Source organism: Rhea americana, unplaced genomic scaffold (assembly GCF_003343005.1).
Source record: "Rhea americana isolate MKP2758 unplaced genomic scaffold, rheAme1 scaffold_1, whole genome shotgun sequence".
Classification (NCBI taxonomy): domain Eukaryota; kingdom Metazoa; phylum Chordata; class Aves; order Rheiformes; family Rheidae; genus Rhea; species Rhea americana.
Window position 1 is genome coordinate 4751696 of NW_028185038.1, and position 18630 is coordinate 4770325.

An 18630-nucleotide genomic window follows, 5' to 3' on the forward strand; every position below is an offset into this window, starting at 1 on the left:
GGGGCCGCCCTCCGGCAGGGCGAAGTCGGGGGGAAGCAGCGGGTTGAGGCGCCTCTGCGCCGCCCCGGTGCGCTCCRGACAGGCCGAGCCCCTCCGTCCTTTCCTGGAATAAAAGTTACTGCTGTTTTTTTTTTTTTTTTTCCCTCCGTATTTTTACGTTTTCGTGGCTTTAAGCAGGCTGCCGTCGTTGGCGCCGCTGCTTGGCACGCCGCCGGCGTGTGGGGGACGCGGGGTCTGCCCGCTCGTTGGCGGGGTGCCGCCCCAGCCCGGCGTGAGGCTCTTCCTTGTGTCCCTGTTCAGACAAGAAAATACAGTGAAACCGAGCAGTGCGAATACAGTGTTGCCTGAGTTATCAATTGCAAATACTACCTAATGTATTCTCGATGTGATGGTATTAAACTTCGCCGATGTTGAACTGACTTTTGAAATGCAGAATGATGTAATATGAACTCAGACATACGTAGCGCTGTCCTAAGAGAGAGTGGCTCCAGTCCCTSTATTTTTAGGGGGGAATAACTTTTCCGTTAGCTAAGAGGAGGTTCTGCAGTGTGTGGTCTGCTTGGCTGCTCCCCCGACTTGCCCCTGCCCGTTTAGATTAGCTGTGGCACATCTGCGAGCCCGTGTCATACTTACGGTGCTGCTGCCAGGTTGTCATATGAAACGGCTCCTTCCTGGCATGCATGTATTAAATTTATGACTGTTAAGTGCAAAGGCTGTTTATAAATTGCAGATCTCTGTGCAACTTGCTTGCTTTTTTATTAAACAAATTTGTATGATTACAGCATTTTTGGCATCTCTTATTTGTTTTCTATTCACTAGAAAACAAACCATAAATTATGTCACAAAAGTCTCCTAAATAATAGTATTATTTAAAAGCATATTTCCTAAGCTAATAGACCTTAGCTAGAGATCACAAACATAAAATTCAGATTAAAATATGAAATTGTATTCCTGCCTGTCGTGTGCAATGATTATRCTGGTAATAGTCTTCTCAATTTTCTTTTGAACACTAAAATATCTGTGCAGTTTGAAGTTTTAACTTATTTTACTATTCARTTGTCAGATTGCTAAGAAATACAGAAGGATACATAATCAGTTTAGGGGGAATAAAACATATTATGCATGTAACAATTTACAAAATTACTGTCCAGAARTTTAGACTAGAAAGTGCAAAATATGAAATCCAGTTGCAACTAGGAGTGGCTCTGAAATGACTGTGTGGAACTCTCGGAAATACATAAGGAAGATAGTGACTGTTGAATTTTTCTTTAGATGTGTTAACATTCCTCTTACATGATTTAATGCAGATTTTTAAAACCATTTTTAATCTTCTCTCTGCCTACCTTTGCAATCTCACAGTGCTTCACTTTAGAAGTTTTGGGAGTACCTTTATGTTACTACATTGTATACGATTGCCAAATTCATAACCAGTGCAAAGCCCAAATCTTGTTCCTCATAAAATGCCATAGACAGCTATCCCTTCACTTTCTGTTACACTATTTACAAAAATCCACAGTATATTATTGTCTTCCTTGCTTCATCCACTGTGATTCATTTACAGTCCGTRTGAATATACAAGTCTCATTTTATGTCAAAGAGGGAGAAATGTAGTCCTGATTTTGATGCAGTCTCTTTATATTACTAAATACTTTTTGTTGAACAAATTGGATAATCAGCCAGTAGCTTCTTTTGCTTTTGGCATTATAATAAACTGACTCATATAAGAAAATCAACACAGTAAGAGCAGTATCTGAGGTGAGAATTGCCTTTCCCTCCTCTGCTTAGCTGGTTACAAAGCATCTTGTGCTGCTGTTCCACTGAACTTCCTAGATCAATATTGGAAATGTCAGTGCAAGTCAAACTACAGATACAAACCTTGCAAACTTCTTTACAAGTAGGAAGRTACTGGACTGGAAGGTCAATAGTGCCTTAAAGTAAAATAGACATCTTTTAAGTAAATATGGTAGTTTCTTTCTGCAGTTACTGCCTGGCAGTGATTGGAGCAGTTCAGTATAAAGCAAAACATGTTTACACATCAGTAAAGAGCTGTCAGCAGAGCTTTATTGTCTCACACAGAAGGTGTGAGCTAATGCAGTATAAATTCGCTGTGTGCTAGAAATGAGAAGGGGCTGATTCAATAGCCACAGAGTTTCGGTGCTGCCACCAACTGTTCCTGTGTATAGGGCCAGGCTTTAAGTGTTTTAAGAACTTTTGTTTTTTTTTTTTTGTTTTGTTTTAACTGTTCCTGTGTATAGGGCCAGGCTTAGACTTTAGGCTCTCTGATATTTAATGGATCCTTACTTTATTGTATTATTATTAAACAAGTACTAAACTATCTGTAATCTCAGGCTGTGATTTTAATATGGTAAAGTAGGCCTCATGTCACCAGGTCATGTGTTTGCTTTCGTCTTTTCTGCATCCACAATTCTTGTAAATATTTGTCAATACTTAGAGTTGTGACAACCCAAATAAAAATGTGTAGTAGAAATATAAATTTTGTAAGGAATATTTGCAGTTGAAAATGACTTTTTGAAAGTGATTAAGGTAATTTTCATYAGGTTCTAAATTTTACAAAAGCAGTTAGGGAACAAGGAAGTGGACTTTTAAAATACAACCTTTGCCAAAATRTATACATGTATGTATACATGTATGAATGGTCACTTCTACAATGTCTTTACTATGCAGGTTTGAAATTTATACCTCTTTGCATGTCACTAATAAATTGTGGTTTGCTCAGAATATGGAAAATTAGGCAACTCTATTTGACCATCTTTGGGAGGATTGATGGTCTCTAAGACTAGTCTTTGCAACTATGATTTGTAGGACTCGAATACACAGTCCCCAGATGTCCATAGTATCTGTTTATTGGTTTGCAGTCTCATCTGGAGTAAAACAACTTGCTGTCCAGGAAGAGAAGAGCATGGAAATTGCCTTATGGTCAAGCTCTGCTTCTGCAAACATTAAGGGTATAATTAGCTTGAAACATTTGGCTCTGCAAATTTAAGCAGAGGTGCTGAAGATAGTGTGAACATAGCCCCAGTGACCAAGTATTTGAAATATAGAAGCAGAATTCCAGTCCCCCGGCAGCTGCATCACCTTTTAAATACACTCAACAAAGTTGTCATGAAAGATGTCGTTACTAGTCTGTACTCTTCCATGGGAGCCTTTACACTCCCAGACCTGCAATTTCATGTATGTAGTCGTTCAGAAAGATTAGAGGTCATGCAGTTTCTATGAACTTTGCAGTTCAGTGCTTTGGAGGTAGCCATTTACATTCCTGTTGTTGCTGGCTGTCCTGTCATGACCCTTTTGCTTTACCTAACTCTTCTTCTGAAAACTGATATAATTATACATTTAGCTTTTAAGCCATACCTAGGTTACCTCCTGCCTTGACCTCCCTTCCACTTAATTTGTTCTCTTTTTATTTATGTGGCTAGGGAAACTTTGTTTTAATTCCTTTTTGTAAAATCCGCTTTGTCTTTACTTTTGGCATTTCTCAGTTCATTTCCTGTCTTTCAAGACAACAGGATTTTTCACTCATCAGTTAATTCTTTGTACAGATTTTGCTAACTATGATTATCATCACTAAAGCTCATTTACTTTTGCGAGCCTGCACATCAAAGACTTAGAAGGCTTTCTTAATAATAAAGAGCATTACTTCAGCATTAAGGAGGGAGAGCAGGGGAAGCAGGGAGGAAGAACTAGGGGAAACAGATTTCTCCAGCATGAAAGACCAAGGAGCCTTTTTCAGTTTTGGAATTATTTACAGATATGTGAAAATAAAGGCAATTGCATAGGCTAGCGTGGGTAGTTATTAAGAAAACATGCTGTTTTTGTTGGCACTGGTTTATCTTTCATTCCTTGTAATCTCAAGACTTTCACTGCTTTCATTAAGTTTTGAAACTACACAGAATTGAGGATGAATGGCCGAAATATAGTTTTGTTCAGTTACATCATCCCCATTAAATCAAGGTACCCCCTTAAAAATCCATCCTTTCCCCTTATAATTTGGAGTTAAACTGGAGCAGCTGTAGTAGTAGATTGATCTGTGATTTTCCCTGGCCCATGATGACATACGATGTCAGATGTGATACATTTCTCTGTCAGCATCTCTTCTGACTGTTARTTGTGTCCTGCAGCCTCAGACAATGTTGAAGTATGTCGCGGGTAATGTGTTCCTACAAACAATGCACTGAGGGTCATTAACACATCTGTTTTTTCTCAGTCTTTTAACTTTTTATGTCCTTTATCTTGTCTAGTGTTAACTCATTATCCCTTATTTAGCTAGATAACATTAGAATGTGTCTTCCAAAAGGCAAGAATATTAGAAGRCAACATTTAAGTTCCATATAGAATTAAAATAGCTACATTTCTATTTTACAGGTGAGTTGGTCACTTCTTTGTAAATTAATAGAAGTTTGTCCAAGTACTCTACAGAACATAACTCCTAAGGATGTTGGGAAGGACTGGGAAGTACTGGGTGTTCACCAGTAAGTACATTGTGTATGAAGAGTCTTCCAGAATTCTTGGGTATCATGACAGTGTATATATGCAATGAAAGATACTATATAAATTTATTACMACAGCTTCTAAATGATTAAAGATTTTTGTGGGGTTTTCAGCCTTGAGAAGAGAGGACTCATGCAAATGGTAAATGGAACTCATCTTCTCTTATTGGTGGTCTGTGACAGGACAAGAGGCGAAAGGCATAAACTGAAATATAGGAAATTACATTTAAACATAAAAAAAAACTTTTTTAGTGTGAGGTTGGTCAAACACTTAAACAGGTTGCCCACAGAGGTTATGAAATCTCAATGCTTGCAGATAATAAAACCTGACTRGACATGGCCCTGAGCAACCTGCTCTGGTTGACCCTACTTTGAGCAGGGAGGTTGGACAAGATGATCTCCAGAGGTCCCTGACAACCTCAGTGATTCTGTGATTATCAAGGTGTTGTGTTTTAATAGACAGGTGCAGTACTGCATGGAGTTTCTTCTGTGCTTTCATTCCAAATCTGATGCATTGTATCCACAAGCCTAAAAATAATGTAAATCCACAGGAGGGTTATTCATCACACCTAATTTTAGTTGTCTARAAGTTAAGTGTTTAAACTAGTCACATCAACTACCCCGAAGTCAATGGACACTATTACCTCCAGAGAATGTTTTATGCCATCTCTTTTGTAGTTTATCCTGGAACAAATTGTGATCTGAACACGCACTTCTCTCTCCATTGGCTGAMGAGGGTCCCAGAAGAACTACATTGTGAGGAGCTTTCCCATAGTCTCCCCAGAGCCCGCACAGCGTGAGCGATTGAACAGAAAATCCTCTTCAAGCCAAACCCTTGCTACAGGAAGTGAAAGAGCAGATCAGATGCAAACATTGCTGTATGCCATTCCTTCCTGCTACTAGTACTGTAGCCAACCATGTTTGCCTGTCTGACATCTTGACAGTTTTCTTTGCTGGGGGGAAGCTTTTTCTTAGTGGTTGAGAAGGCTCCAGCATTAATGTCAGTGTCAAAGACAGAGCAAGGTAGCTAAATTATATCTCAAATTCCTCACAGGTGGGAGGAACAAGTACTGTGATGTATCTATACTGTATTGAACACATGCTGTGTTTGTAGCCAGGCAGCAAATGGTTATGGTAGAGGAGAAAATGTCATTTTATTTACAAGAGATTTCTACTTTTGTTGTGTGATATAACTGTATACTTTAGGAGAACAGAAATCCTAAGCTAGAAATAAGCATTTGTCTTTTTTCTCTCAAATATGAGCCAGTTTCACCCATTACAGTCATACTTACAAACGATAGTTTGGTATTGATCTAGGTGTTCTTGACTGATAGTGTAGTAAGTAATTCAAAAAGCCACTGTCACTTTGAGGATGAGGGAAGGAAATTCCCTCAGTGTATTTGTATTCTTTCTACAGCTCAGAGCAATTTCATTAGACTTTGTAATCTGTTACGTTAAACTTTCACATAATAGATGAGATATTAAGTGTTTCACTTCCTCACTCTTGATTATGCTTGAAATGGGAGGGCATATGTAGCGAATTTCCTCTTTATATTATATGTGCCTTAGTGTGTGATTATTTACTSTGTAGTGTACTGAGCCAGCTGTTGTTGTTCATATATCGGCACTTCACCCTCTATAAAATGCTGTATGCTCAAAGCAGATGCAGTGCTCCCTCGCCAATAGTGCTCTGTCCCCATAGCAGAAATGTTGAGTTTTTGGTGGACAAAGGAGAGACATTTAATGGCTTCAGAGAATAGTCTGACTCTATTTTTTTTTTTTTATCCACAAAGGGTGTAAGGAATAAACATGTCAAAGCCACTGCTTCTTAAAAAGTGAAGTGAAGAAATCTTGATCCAGTGTACAGTTCCTGCACTTGTATACATGCACGCACACCCCTGCAACCACACAATAAGGATTATGTTACATTAGAAATACTTAAGACTACAACACTTTAATCAGGAAGTTAAAGCACATTTAAGAGTGTCTGTTTAGCTACTCTACCAGCTTGGTTAGCATGGCKTTTTAATTTCTTTGATTTATCACCCTGCTACTTAGTCCATGCATCCGAGCTGCATGCTGGGCCAGGAATTYGCCTCAGGACAAAGAACTCAAATGCCAGCATCCATCCTTGTATGTGGATGTATATATAATAAATCCAAAGTGTGCATACAGAAGGTTGAATGAGGTATCTCTTCATAGTTAAAAAAAACCCACACAACTCTCCCTCCCATATTTAACTGAATTTTATTTTCCCTTCTTAAGATCACCCCACATACAGCATTCTGCCTAATCCATAGATTTCAGCAGTAGTTTTGTAGACATAAGCACTTAAGGATGTAAGCAAGGCATAGTTTATATGAACARACAGTATGTCTTTTATTAGACTGATACAGTTAGAAAAAAATTGGCCATCTCCTATCTTTCAAAAGATAAAAGATACTGTATCTCCCATCTGACTTTGCTTTTTGTGTGTACTTTGGTCATCACAGCCACAACACTAGTGCTACAACAGAGGAGATTAAAAGTAGAAATAATATAGTAGGCAGACCAAAAAAAAATTGCAGTGATAYGCAACATCACTGCCAGAGCTAGGGAGTGAAATTTGGATGAAACTTTGAATGCTGCTTTTTGTTTTTTAAGAAAGGTCATGAATATGTATTAATTGCAAACTATTGCACAATCCATTTTTATTTTTATATTATCCATACAAAGACCCCTCCATTTGAAAATGCTAAGATGMAAAGTTAAGTTCTCCAAAATCATGAAAATGAAAAGTTGAAAGCTTCTTGTCATCTTTTGAGTGAGCCTATGCATTTTTTGTTAAGTTTTTAATTACATGATAATATTTTGGGGGACCCATGTTTCATTCAGTGCAAAACCAGAGCTTATGTATTTTCTGTGTCATCTTCATCATTCAGTGTGTCTTCTATATGCTCTCTGAAAACCAACCTATTAACTTTCTTCTCAGCTTTTCTAAGTGATCATCAGTGTTGTCTARAGTTTTCAAAAACTTTATTTAATGAGAAGATGTTATAGATATGTGGCCAATGTTTGGTAGTTTGAAGAAAGAGAGAGTGATGTTAAAATTAAGAACTGATTTTGGGTGTCCAGTTTGATATGTGTACTGGAGATTTTTTTTAGTGTGCTTAGCATTATGTGGCTCTTTATATTTAAAAATTCAGCTTTGATTGACATTGGTTGCAGCATTTCAGAGAGCAATACCCAGGGGTCTCAAGCTGGGCCACCCAAAAAATAAGGAGTGTTCAATTGAAAGTCTGGGAAAAGTTTCTTTTAAGTGATTTGTCCAGCGTCACATGAGGCTCTATTGCAGAAACTTAGGTAGAATTCTGCAACRCTATTCAGGTTCTTTAACTGGGAAACTACCTTTTCTGTTCCAGCGAACCCTGGATCATTCATTGACTGTAACCTAACTCCTGCAGCAAATAAAACAGTCCCGTACTGTCCACTGTCAGCTGCGTTCAGCTGGTGTCAGCTGAAAGCTACACTGTCGCTTTCTCTGTACAGTAGTTCCATCCTGAATGAGACTTGCCTCCTTTAGAATTAAATATAGATGTGTATGTAATTAAAAGTTAAGTAAAAGTAAGATTGATAAATTATACATCACTATTTTTATGAAGTATAAAAATTGTTAAAATACCAGAAGATATTTAATTAGTAAATTGAAAAAGCACAGWCTGAAAGAAAAGTTTGGGAAAATGAGTGGAGAGTAAGAACAAAAATGAGTTTAAAAAATTGTTGCTGATTTCTTTAAATATTTCTATTTTTTAATTAAATGTATGATAATATTTTATAAATGTAACCATTTCTTTAGCCACAATACCTTTTCCTTTTTCTTTTCTTTTTCTTTTTTTTATTTTAGACAGATTCTTAAAATGCTTACAATCCACAAAGGAAATGCAAATCTCTCAGCAATAGGACTGAAAGCATTAAATCTACTCCTTGTGTCAGGTATGGTGTATTTTACCTTCCTATTTTGTCTAAACTTTTAAAACACAGAATTGTCATGTGAAGTGTGTGATTGTATATATTGGACCAGATCTTTTTCTCTCTTTTACTCTGTAAGGTCATTTGAACTTGTATACAAAAGTCAAAACAGGATTGTTTTACACCTCTTTTACCCAGGTAGAAATGATTCCTCAAACTGCAAGGCTGTGAAGAACATGACTCATTATTTATGCCAACTTGTTATTAACATAGACACAATTACTTGCTCCATAGTTAAATAATATAAGTAAGGCTTTATTTTTTATTATTAAAGTGTAAACTCGGTGACGTTCTGACTTGCTACTTTTAGTACTGGCTAGTACTTCTGAAAACAGTAAATTCTCTCTGCCATATATCTGTTATTCTGCTCTGCAGAGAGCAGATCTTACCAGGTACTGAGAATGTTTTGCATGGTGCTGAGTTGCTTGATCTTCTGTTGAAATTAAAGAGAGTTGCTAAAGGAAACATTCTGATAGTTTGATTCTAGCTAGCATATAATATTGCAATATATTACTCTTTAATTAGGAATGCGTTCCATTGACTCTAACAGTCTTTGGAATCAGCCTTATTTGCAAACTTCGGGGTAGATTYGACCTTAGGCAGTCAAAGCTAAGCTATCTGTCCAAGCTTCTGCTGCAGGCAGTAAAGTGAGACAGTAACTTTCAGAGGATGATTCGTGATATTTATTTGCCTATTTTATGATAAGATTGATTACCTCTTGAATCAACTTTCCTCTCTTTCAGCTGTAGAGATCCTAGAGGACTAGCTTAGACTGTATTCCTAACTTTATCAGTTGAAGCTGCACAATACAGGTCTCGTAAGGCATTGCACTGTGTGAMTATCAATAATAGCAAAATATACTTATTAGTGAGTGACCATAAGCAGCAGTTTCTTTCTTTTCGTTGTCAGGCATCGTAAGGGTCCTAAGCTGTTGACTGGATATTCCATAATAGTTTATTCCTGAGTGCTGTTCTTCACAGTAACTGATTAACCACACTCAAACTCTCATTTCCAGTATCTTAAGAAAAATATTTGAAATTGTACTTTATCAGAACCCTCCTAAGTATTCTTTATTTTTGTCTGTCCGTTAACTTTAATTATAGTCTATTAGCTCCAGTCTTTAGTTGGAGCTAAAAGGCCAATGCAGGGTGATAGCAGCATANAAAAAAAAAAAAAAAAAAAAAAAAAAAAAAAAAAAAAAACAGTTGCAGCTGAAATGCTGGAGCAGGTATTATGAATATTATATGCTGTTGATATAAATTTGAAAAATCGTCATGAATGACAATGAAATTTTCTAGACTATGCATGCTTTGATAATATTTTTTTAAAGACAGTAATAAATTTTAAAGATAGTATTAAAGAATTTAGAATCCTAATGGTTAAGTACGGTGTTTCACTATAAATGTTGAGAACAAATCCCTGCAACACGTAATCTCTTCTTCTATTCAGATGTAATTGCTTTCCTGCTCTTGGAGGACGAGGTGGATGTGTTTTCCTTGGTATTTCATGCCATGCAGACSTTCCCTAAAAATGAGGAGATCCAGCAACATGGATGTAAAGCATTACACAAGCTTTTTGAGAAAGGTATTTGTATTTTGTGGTTATTCAGTCAGAAAAATATGTAAGTTGGAAGGGTATTGCAGATGTCTAACTGCAAAGAATGAATATTTTACATTGCAAATTCTGTTTTGTATATCTCAGTCTTCAAATGAGTTGGYGTAAAATAGGTTTTCCTAGACATATCATAAATTATCTAAATTAGAACAATGAATATTTTTTAAAAATGAAGATGTTCCTGCATTTCTGTCTCCAGARTTAGCCAGAAATATGAGATTCAAAGTTAGTCAATAACACTGGAGTAGAGTAGTAACATTTGTTTTTAGTTGTTGAAAAAAAAAAAGGTTGTTGTGTACAGACTAGTAAATTTTAGTATGGCCACTAAGGTATAAGCAAGTCTCAGACCAACCAAAACTTTCTCACTTTAGAAAAATGTATGATTCAGCTTTTGATCCTGACACTGTTGAAACATACAAGTATGTAACTGTACAATATTCCTGTGTTTCTTCTGAAGAATGAAGTCAYCATATTTTGAATTTCTGGAGGATTTACAGGAACTGTGTGAGTGATGGGCAGAAATCCTGTTATAGCAGCCTTGCTTTGCATTGGAGTTTCTTGTTTCAAAATAAATATTGAGAGGTTCTAGCACTCCCACCAAGCCAGCTGTCCTCCTTTGCTTCAAAGATAACCTCCAATTCATCAGATTTATTCTGTCTGGCACCATTTTATTCTGCTTCTTTTCTAAGTCTTTCTCACACCCATCTGTGCCTGGAATCATCTTCTGCTTTGCTTTCCCCATTCCACTCTCCCTTAATGCTCTGTCCTGCTGTATTTTCTCTTCAGTCTCCATGAGGGTATGAGCTTCTTAAATTTTCTGTGCATGATTTTTACAGATGTGTAGACTGTTCAGGATACAGGCCTGCACACCTACCTTCTTCTTGATGGTCATGCTATTGTAACAAGTTCCTAGGCACCACCTGGTGATTTTTTCCTGACTCTAAGCCACCTTCTCAGATAAACATGAATGTTTACCTAGCCTTATCATGATCCAGATTCAGGAAATGATTCTACTCAAAAAAAAAAAAAAAAAAGGATTGGAGCTCCTTTTTAATTTGGATCATTTCCCTTATCTGGTTCACTGCACGGCCACACAGACAGTTATGACAGCCCAAATGACAGGGAACAGAGATGGAAAAATATTAAGGCATTATTACAGTAAATGTAAAATTTTATTAAAGCATGACTGTAGTCTTTATGGAAAGAACTCCATATAGAAAGAAACTGAAAAATGAAATAATATCATAAAATATACAGAACAGAATTCCATCAAGTTGTTTTTGCTTTATGCTTAGCCTATCTTTCATTTATACACCATCTTAATGGGGAATATCTGATACTCATTCTGTGAAGAAGACCAAATTACATCTTYTTAAGTATTGATTCACAAGGAAGCATTTAAAAGTCAGAATGGCTACATAAAACATAGGGTAGAGAAAGACCCTAGAGAAAGAGTAACTCAGTTTTTAAGAAAGAGTCTTAACTGTGGAAGGAGATACATATAGATAGTACATTACTTTCTGTGAAATGGAAAATAARTATAAGGAGACTTTATGAAGTCAATTGTGTTTTCTTAGATTGTACCAGAATATGCATTATTTCCTCAAAGCATGCTGTATCTCTCTTGTTTTTCAATTTAGTTCCAGAAGAGCAGCTGACTGAATTTATTGAAAGCAAAGATCATATGATCATATTGAAAATATTTAAAGAATTTCCAGAGAAAGAAGAGGTGATTCTTCCTGCACTTCATTCATTGCATTCCTTAGCTGGTCCATGTAAGTCTGTTATTGGAAGTCATTTTCAGTTATTCGTTCCCATAGCTTGCATCAGCTTACTCAGTCTATGATTTCTTTCTATGTTAATGAAAAAAAATTCCAAGCCTCTCTAAAGATAAGATGTAGGCAGTGCTGCAACTTTTTGACAAAGGGAGCACCCTTGCAATAAGATTGGTTGTGAGTTACAGACAAATCACCTGCCTGTTTTCTTTGGGAAATACTGATTTGTAATTTTTTGTGGGAAATTTTTATATTCTGCCATTCTAGTGAGGATAAAATCTGTCATAAGAAACAGAGAGAGAGACTTTCTTCTGCCTCAAAGTATTATGTGACTAAGATCTTCATGATGGTTAGAGGTCAAAGTTCAAGTCCTTGCTCTGCTTTTTGGAGTTCTTTTGCTTGAAAAAGGCTAGAAAAGAGGTTAAGGCAGACATTGTTGGCAGAGGCTATCCACAAGGGGAAAATAGACCATGCAAATCCAATGGCCAGGGCTATAAAAAGGTGTCTGTACTCAAGACACCTCTCCCTGTCTCCCTGTTCTTCATTATGTCTCGCTCTCTGATAACAGTGGTCTGGCCAAAATCAGATCTTGAGAAATGCCCTTGATGATCTGTGTCTATTTGTTGATTTGCTGTGTAATCTTGTTGAAAGGCATCTGTTGTCAGCTTCTTCCAGGTAGTCACAATTTCAGCAAGCAGAATCCTGCTCTCCTTCTCTTCTGTGAGATACATACTGTTGTTACACTCTTGGCAGAAGCGAATCCTCACACAGCCTGGCTCATACATTCTGTCAGCTCCATAGGAACTGTTCTGGCTCAGTTCATGCCACAAAACAAGAACTGAACTGCAATTTCCTACTTTGCATCAGACTCAAAACTTTTTTTTCAGTTTCTCTTTCTGAAACTTCCAGCTGTTCCAGTTTGTGTTAAACAAGTAATCCTCAAGCCAGAAGTAAATTGACCTTAGCCCAGACGTTGCTGCCATTTTCTAAGGAGAAGGATGCCATATTTTAAATGCTTTTTAAAAAGGTAGTTACTAATAAAATATGTAACAACTCCAAGAAGAGGACACAACAAAGACTTGTCAGTATTTATATCCAAAGTAGGAATTTGTTTGGGAGTTAGTACTCTCGTTTCTGTATGGAAGATTGAAAATAGAGAAACAAAGATAGCTTTTGTTTTTGTTTGGGGGCAGTTTTAGCTCAGTTGGTGCTGCTAATGCCAAGGTCACGGGTTGAATCCCTGTACAGACTATGCTGAGGGATGGACTAGATTATCTCCGGAGGTCCCTTCCAACCTTACCATTCTGTGGTAYCTATGATAGCTTGTGCATGAATGTGCAAAGGTAGGCTAGCCTTGTCAGTGTTTATGTGCTTGCTCTGTGACATCTCACAATACGCATAGGAAAATTTATTTCTTTAAAGCCACCRTGGGGAAGTCATTCACTGTAAGTTCGCACTGTAGCTTATCCAATAGTAAAGCCTTTGTCTAGCCATATCCTGAAGTGCTTATTTCTTTTCCAGATGAGGCACACCGAGGATTTATACCTCAATATGTCTTCTTTCACTAAGACATACCTAGGCTTTATTCTAGCTTGTATGTCATGAGAAACTTGAAGGGTGAGAGTTTATCTCTATGCAGTACAAGAATACTTTTTAAATCTGAGAAGTTTTGATGGAATAAGAAAATTGTTTGCTGCCTAGCTGTCCTTCAGAGGCCATGGGTGGGTGGTGAGTCATCTAATGTTAGCTATCTAAGTGGTTAATCCTACACAGTCAGCCAGGATTCTTCTGTATTTGGTGGGCAGAAACAGGTACCTCCAGAGGAAATTTCACCTTACTCTAAGAGAAGGTGGGATGAATCACCACATGGAGCACTCAGATTCTTGATTAGTTTGAGAGCTGAGAAGACCAGCTTTTGGTGATTAAGAATAAGAGACCCCCATTCCATCTCCTTTTCATTAACTAGTCCTAGGAGATGGTGGCCCCCTACAAACCTAACACTGTTCAGTTCCTGCAGAATTTAAGCATACACTTAATTGTTCTCTCTGTAGTAAACTATTTTAGTGTCTTCTGAATGTTTGAATATGTTTATAATTATCACTGTGAAGTGATAACCTACTGTGAATTGATGCAAAATTGTTTTATGAAACATACCTTTAAAGTAAAAGATGTTTTTCATTTGAGAATGATATTAACAAATCAGTGACATCCTAAAGCACTGGAATTGATTAACAAATAGAATGCTTCAGATATCCTTCTCACTCAGAACTAACTTTTTCAACTTACTGGGTATCATTATTTTTATTTAGTCTTCAGAGGTATATTGCTTTGAAGATCTTATGCTGCTTTAAAAGGACTAATTAGTTTTAATAATACAGTTGTGACTGTTCCCCTTGCTTTGTATACGGAAAAGCCAAGCTGTTGAAAAGGCAGTTAAGAAAGTTTGTAGCAAAGATCAGAATAGATCTCAGATAGCAATCCTGACTCCCTTGGAGACTCCATTCATTCATTGGGGCCAGGATTTTTCCAATATGAACTTTGGTTCATATTTTGTATCATACCCTGGGATGGTATACTACAAGATTAAGATAGTTTTATTTACTGTGTTTTTAACTACCATGATGCTATTTTGTCTTAAATTACTATATTCAGGGTCTCTGAGCTCAGTGGGAGATGATGCATTCTCTCTTTTTACTAATCCATGTGAATGTTTTGTTGGCTTCTGTATTTAGCCTGCATAGTGGGAGGTAAATACAGAATCCATAATGACTTGCAGAATACTGCAGGAGCATTAAATGAATATTTCTATACCCTCATTATACAATAGGCATATGGCAAAACTAATTTGAGGCAGAASGGTAACTTGCTAACTTGTTCCCTCAAAAAGTAAGAAAACTCAGAGAAGCAAATGTAGTTAAAACAAATAAATGCAAGTCAGAATGTCTAGTTTTTTTGTTGGCTGTATGCCCCGGGAATATTACAGAGATACTTGATTTACCGAAGTATTACTGGAATACTTGAAATACTTACTTGATCACAGTGATGTTAGAAACACTATTTATAAGACTGAATTAATATTTGTAAAATTCTTCATTCACCTTTAAGAAAGACATTACATAAGAATGGTTTGTGGGAAGGCTTATGTTACATGGCATGCTGTAGAGTGGAACAAATCCATAAATGTTAGTACAAACTATGAACTTGATGAGTTATTTCCATCTATTGGTAGTCATGAATGTCTTCTATGGCAGTACTGAGAAAAAAATGTCAAAGGTAAAACTGAAACACAGGTCCATCAAACATTTCTACATAAATGTATTTAAAGAAATCGTATATTAGAACCCAATCACCATGTATTTTTTTCTCAGTAGCGGTTTTTGTTACTATTTCTTTTTTTAGCCAGCAATGTTGAAGTGCTCATGTCTGGAAATGTTCGTTGCTACAATGTTATAGTGGAAATGATGAAAAATTTCCCCAATAGTGAAACAGTTCAGGAAGTGAGTTGCTGTTTGTTGCAGAAACTTACATTGGGTAAGTTCACAAAGTTGTTTATACTTTGCTTGCTTTAACTGTATAGAAGTTAGAACTACTGGCAACAAGTTACTGGCAACAAGAGAATTACTATTCCAGAGCAACAAGAGAATTATTTTTCCACTTAATTGTCAGTGAAGTATACAGCTTCATGTTTCTAATGATATAAATGTATTGAGGTAACACTTGGCCAAATTGACTTGAAATGCTTTTGTGTGAAGCAGTAATACCAATGGTAGAAGCTGCCATAAAAGCCTAGAGTGAAAAAAAAAAAAAGAAAAAGAAAAGAAAAGCAGACAAAAGAAGCACAAGATTAGAATAGGATCGATCAATCTGCAAAGCTTACTTTCTACAGTTACTATAGAATGGGAGAAAATTCGTTCTGGGATTTCTTTTCTGAAGTGATAATGCTGCATGTGTGAGAAACAATTGGTACTCCAGAATTATCTGGGAGGTGATGTTCTCCAAGACCCTGTTCTTTCTCCTTGTGATACATTTACCTTCAAAGACCTACATTGCATTCCTGCCCACCTRCGATGCTTGTCATGGGCCCCTTGTGCTGTAGCAATGAAAGAAGCACTGGTTCCTGGACTTCCCTTTACTTGGGAAAAGGACTTTGGCTGTCTGGGATGACATGGGCTAGCATCGTATCGATAGAAATGATGGCAATGTCGAATATGACTTTGTTGTGCCTCTTCCCAACTCTGTGCTGTCTCTTTCCGCTGTAAGATGATGACCTGGCCAGTTGCCAAGGACCACATTAAAGGAAGTGCAGACAACAACAAATATGCTTCTTTCCCTGCTGCACACAAAAAGGTGGTAATTAGCAGCCAGAACAGCCTACCCTACATGGCAAGTTCTTCCTCAGGAAATCCACCAAAGCCTCTCTCTTGAGTTAGACTTCCTGGCTCCTGTAGATGGTGGCCCAAAGCAGTTGCAGATTCTGGGACCGGTGCATGACTCTCCTTGATCGAATCTGTCCCATCCTGTCACCATCTGTTTCCCTTCTTCATGCAAATACTGTAGAGGACACAAATCAAACTTGAGTGCAACCCAGGGCAACTTCCTGTTTGCCTTGAGAAAGCCAAATAAATATTTCAAGAAATTGTGGCTGCTGAGGTGGTTTGCAGTTTTTTGGCAAGAGGTGATATTAACCATGAATGGTCTCAAAAACAGGGTCAACTGAAGATAGACAGGGCTACCAAGCACTTGTGGGGACACAGCAACTCTGCTGACGTGCCTCGATCTTGCCCAAGTGCATACCAGCCTGGTTTCATGGCCTCAGTCAGACTGGACAGTGAAACGTGCATTTGTCATACATGCTTACTGACCTGTAAACACTAGTGGCCGTATAGCAGCCGTAATACCTGTTTCTTCTTACAGCGTAACAGATGCCCTTCCGTTTGATAAAGAACTTCAGAAGGGGTATGGGAATAGGAGAGAGACTGTGTAGCCCCTCTTCAGGAGGGGTATGGGAAGAAGAGAGACTGTGTACGCTGTCCACAGCACCACACAGATAGGGAAACGGGTGTGAAATGCTCTGTCAACCGTATGAGTGGAATAGTTGGGAAGATTTCCATGTAGCTGATGTGGCTTCTCAAATTATTCTGATAACCACTGTCTTCCTAAACCTGAGTTAACAAGCAGTGAAATGGTAAAGTCAGCATCTGCTAGTGTGTAGATGCTAGCCATGTATTCTTGCTAATCTGGTAATGACTATCCTAGATTTGACTATCAGCAGAATTTTAACTGTGGCTGGTGATACCTGTTTCACCAGCCACATGCCCAGCAAAATTACTCATCACATAGTTTAAGAATCTTAATTTCTGTGAGATAAGTAATGTTTATACAAACATATAATTTCCAATGAAATACAGCAAGAAACAGTGATGCTGCTAACACTACCACTCTACTACAGGGCAAGGAGAAAAAATACAGTCTCCAGTTGCATTCGTAATGATGTCAAGGCCAAGATTTTACACAAATGATGAATCTGTAAAGGACTTGCCGTAAAGCATGTTATTAAGTGYTCTGTTGATTTGGGCTAGTAAGACTAAATTGTTAAACTCTGGGAGAGGTACTTACCTCCAATGAAAGATCTAGACATTCAGTGTAGTCAGCACCTGTAAGGCTCTGGATCAGAACTGGGGGAAATAAATGAGAATAGCTTTTCTCATGCATGAAGTTGTATTTTTTGCCTAGTTTRTATTTAGTGCCTAAATATAATAGATTTTAGACTGCTTAATTTCTCACCTTATCTAAAGGGTTTGAGAAACACTGATCCAGATATTAATTTGACCTTCCATGTTGCTAATGCGATTCTCACTTCTACTCATTAAGAATTAAACAAAATTGAATATCAAAATAGAAAACATATCTATCAAGCTATATTTTACAAAGTTAGTGGTGCTGTATTATTTTATGCATGACAATTGTTTTCACCACAAATGGGGAAGTTATTTTCATTTGCTTACTTTTTGCAATATTGCTTATATTCAACCTACAATATAAAATACTGCAGAGGCTATGGTAAAAACTGTGCTTTAAATATATTCATCATCAAAAGGTAATTCTTTATACTGTTCCAAAATGTATTTACTCCATATTTATAGTGACGGCCTTGATCTAATTAGTGAAGAGCACAAAACTAAAGGGCTAAACAGGATTAAACCACTTACTTGATAGGATCAGTCAAATTTCTACAGGAATTCAAGATCAGAACTCCATTTACTTCCTGGCAGGAAATCTGCAAATGATACATTGACTGTATCCTTGTTATTTTGATGGTGAACACTTCATTTTGTACTAAACCTCCATCTTCTGTACCATCTTCTCCAGGTTGCTTTTGCATGTATTAGGAAAAAAACCCCATAAAATTTAGATCCCAAGTTTGTTTTTCCTTGATCTCTTTTTTCCACAAATAGATATTGTTCAACCATGTAATAACAAGTCTAATATCTACTACAGATAAAGTTAGTGTGTTGTGTGCTCAGAAATTTATGTGTAAGATAAATGTATAAAGGTCGAGATATATGTTTATATTCATTTAATATTTTCATCTATTTTCAGGAAATTTTTTCAATATTCTAGTATTGCATAAGGTTCCAGAAGTTATTGTGAAGGCTGTTAAAACATATTCTGAAAATGCGAAGTTACAGGCTGCAGCTCTCACTTGTTTAGCTCTTCTCAGTGAG

General features: G+C 37.1%; 1 protein-coding gene across 1 annotated transcript in view; it reads left to right on the top strand.

Annotated features, from left to right (window-relative positions):
- The first annotated feature begins 388 nt into the window (after positions 1–388).
- Positions 389–18630, top strand: part of LRRK2 (leucine rich repeat kinase 2) — a 70841-nt gene continuing 52599 nt past the window's right edge. The window contains exons 1-7 of the mRNA XM_085325278.1: positions 389–439; positions 4384–4490; positions 8392–8480; positions 9966–10100; positions 11771–11905; positions 15305–15436; positions 18506–18625. Coding sequence (XP_085181404.1) covers positions 389–439; positions 4384–4490; positions 8392–8480; positions 9966–10100; positions 11771–11905; positions 15305–15436; positions 18506–18625 — 769 coding nt within the window. The remainder of the gene's footprint in view (positions 440–4383; positions 4491–8391; positions 8481–9965; positions 10101–11770; positions 11906–15304; positions 15437–18505; positions 18626–18630) is intronic.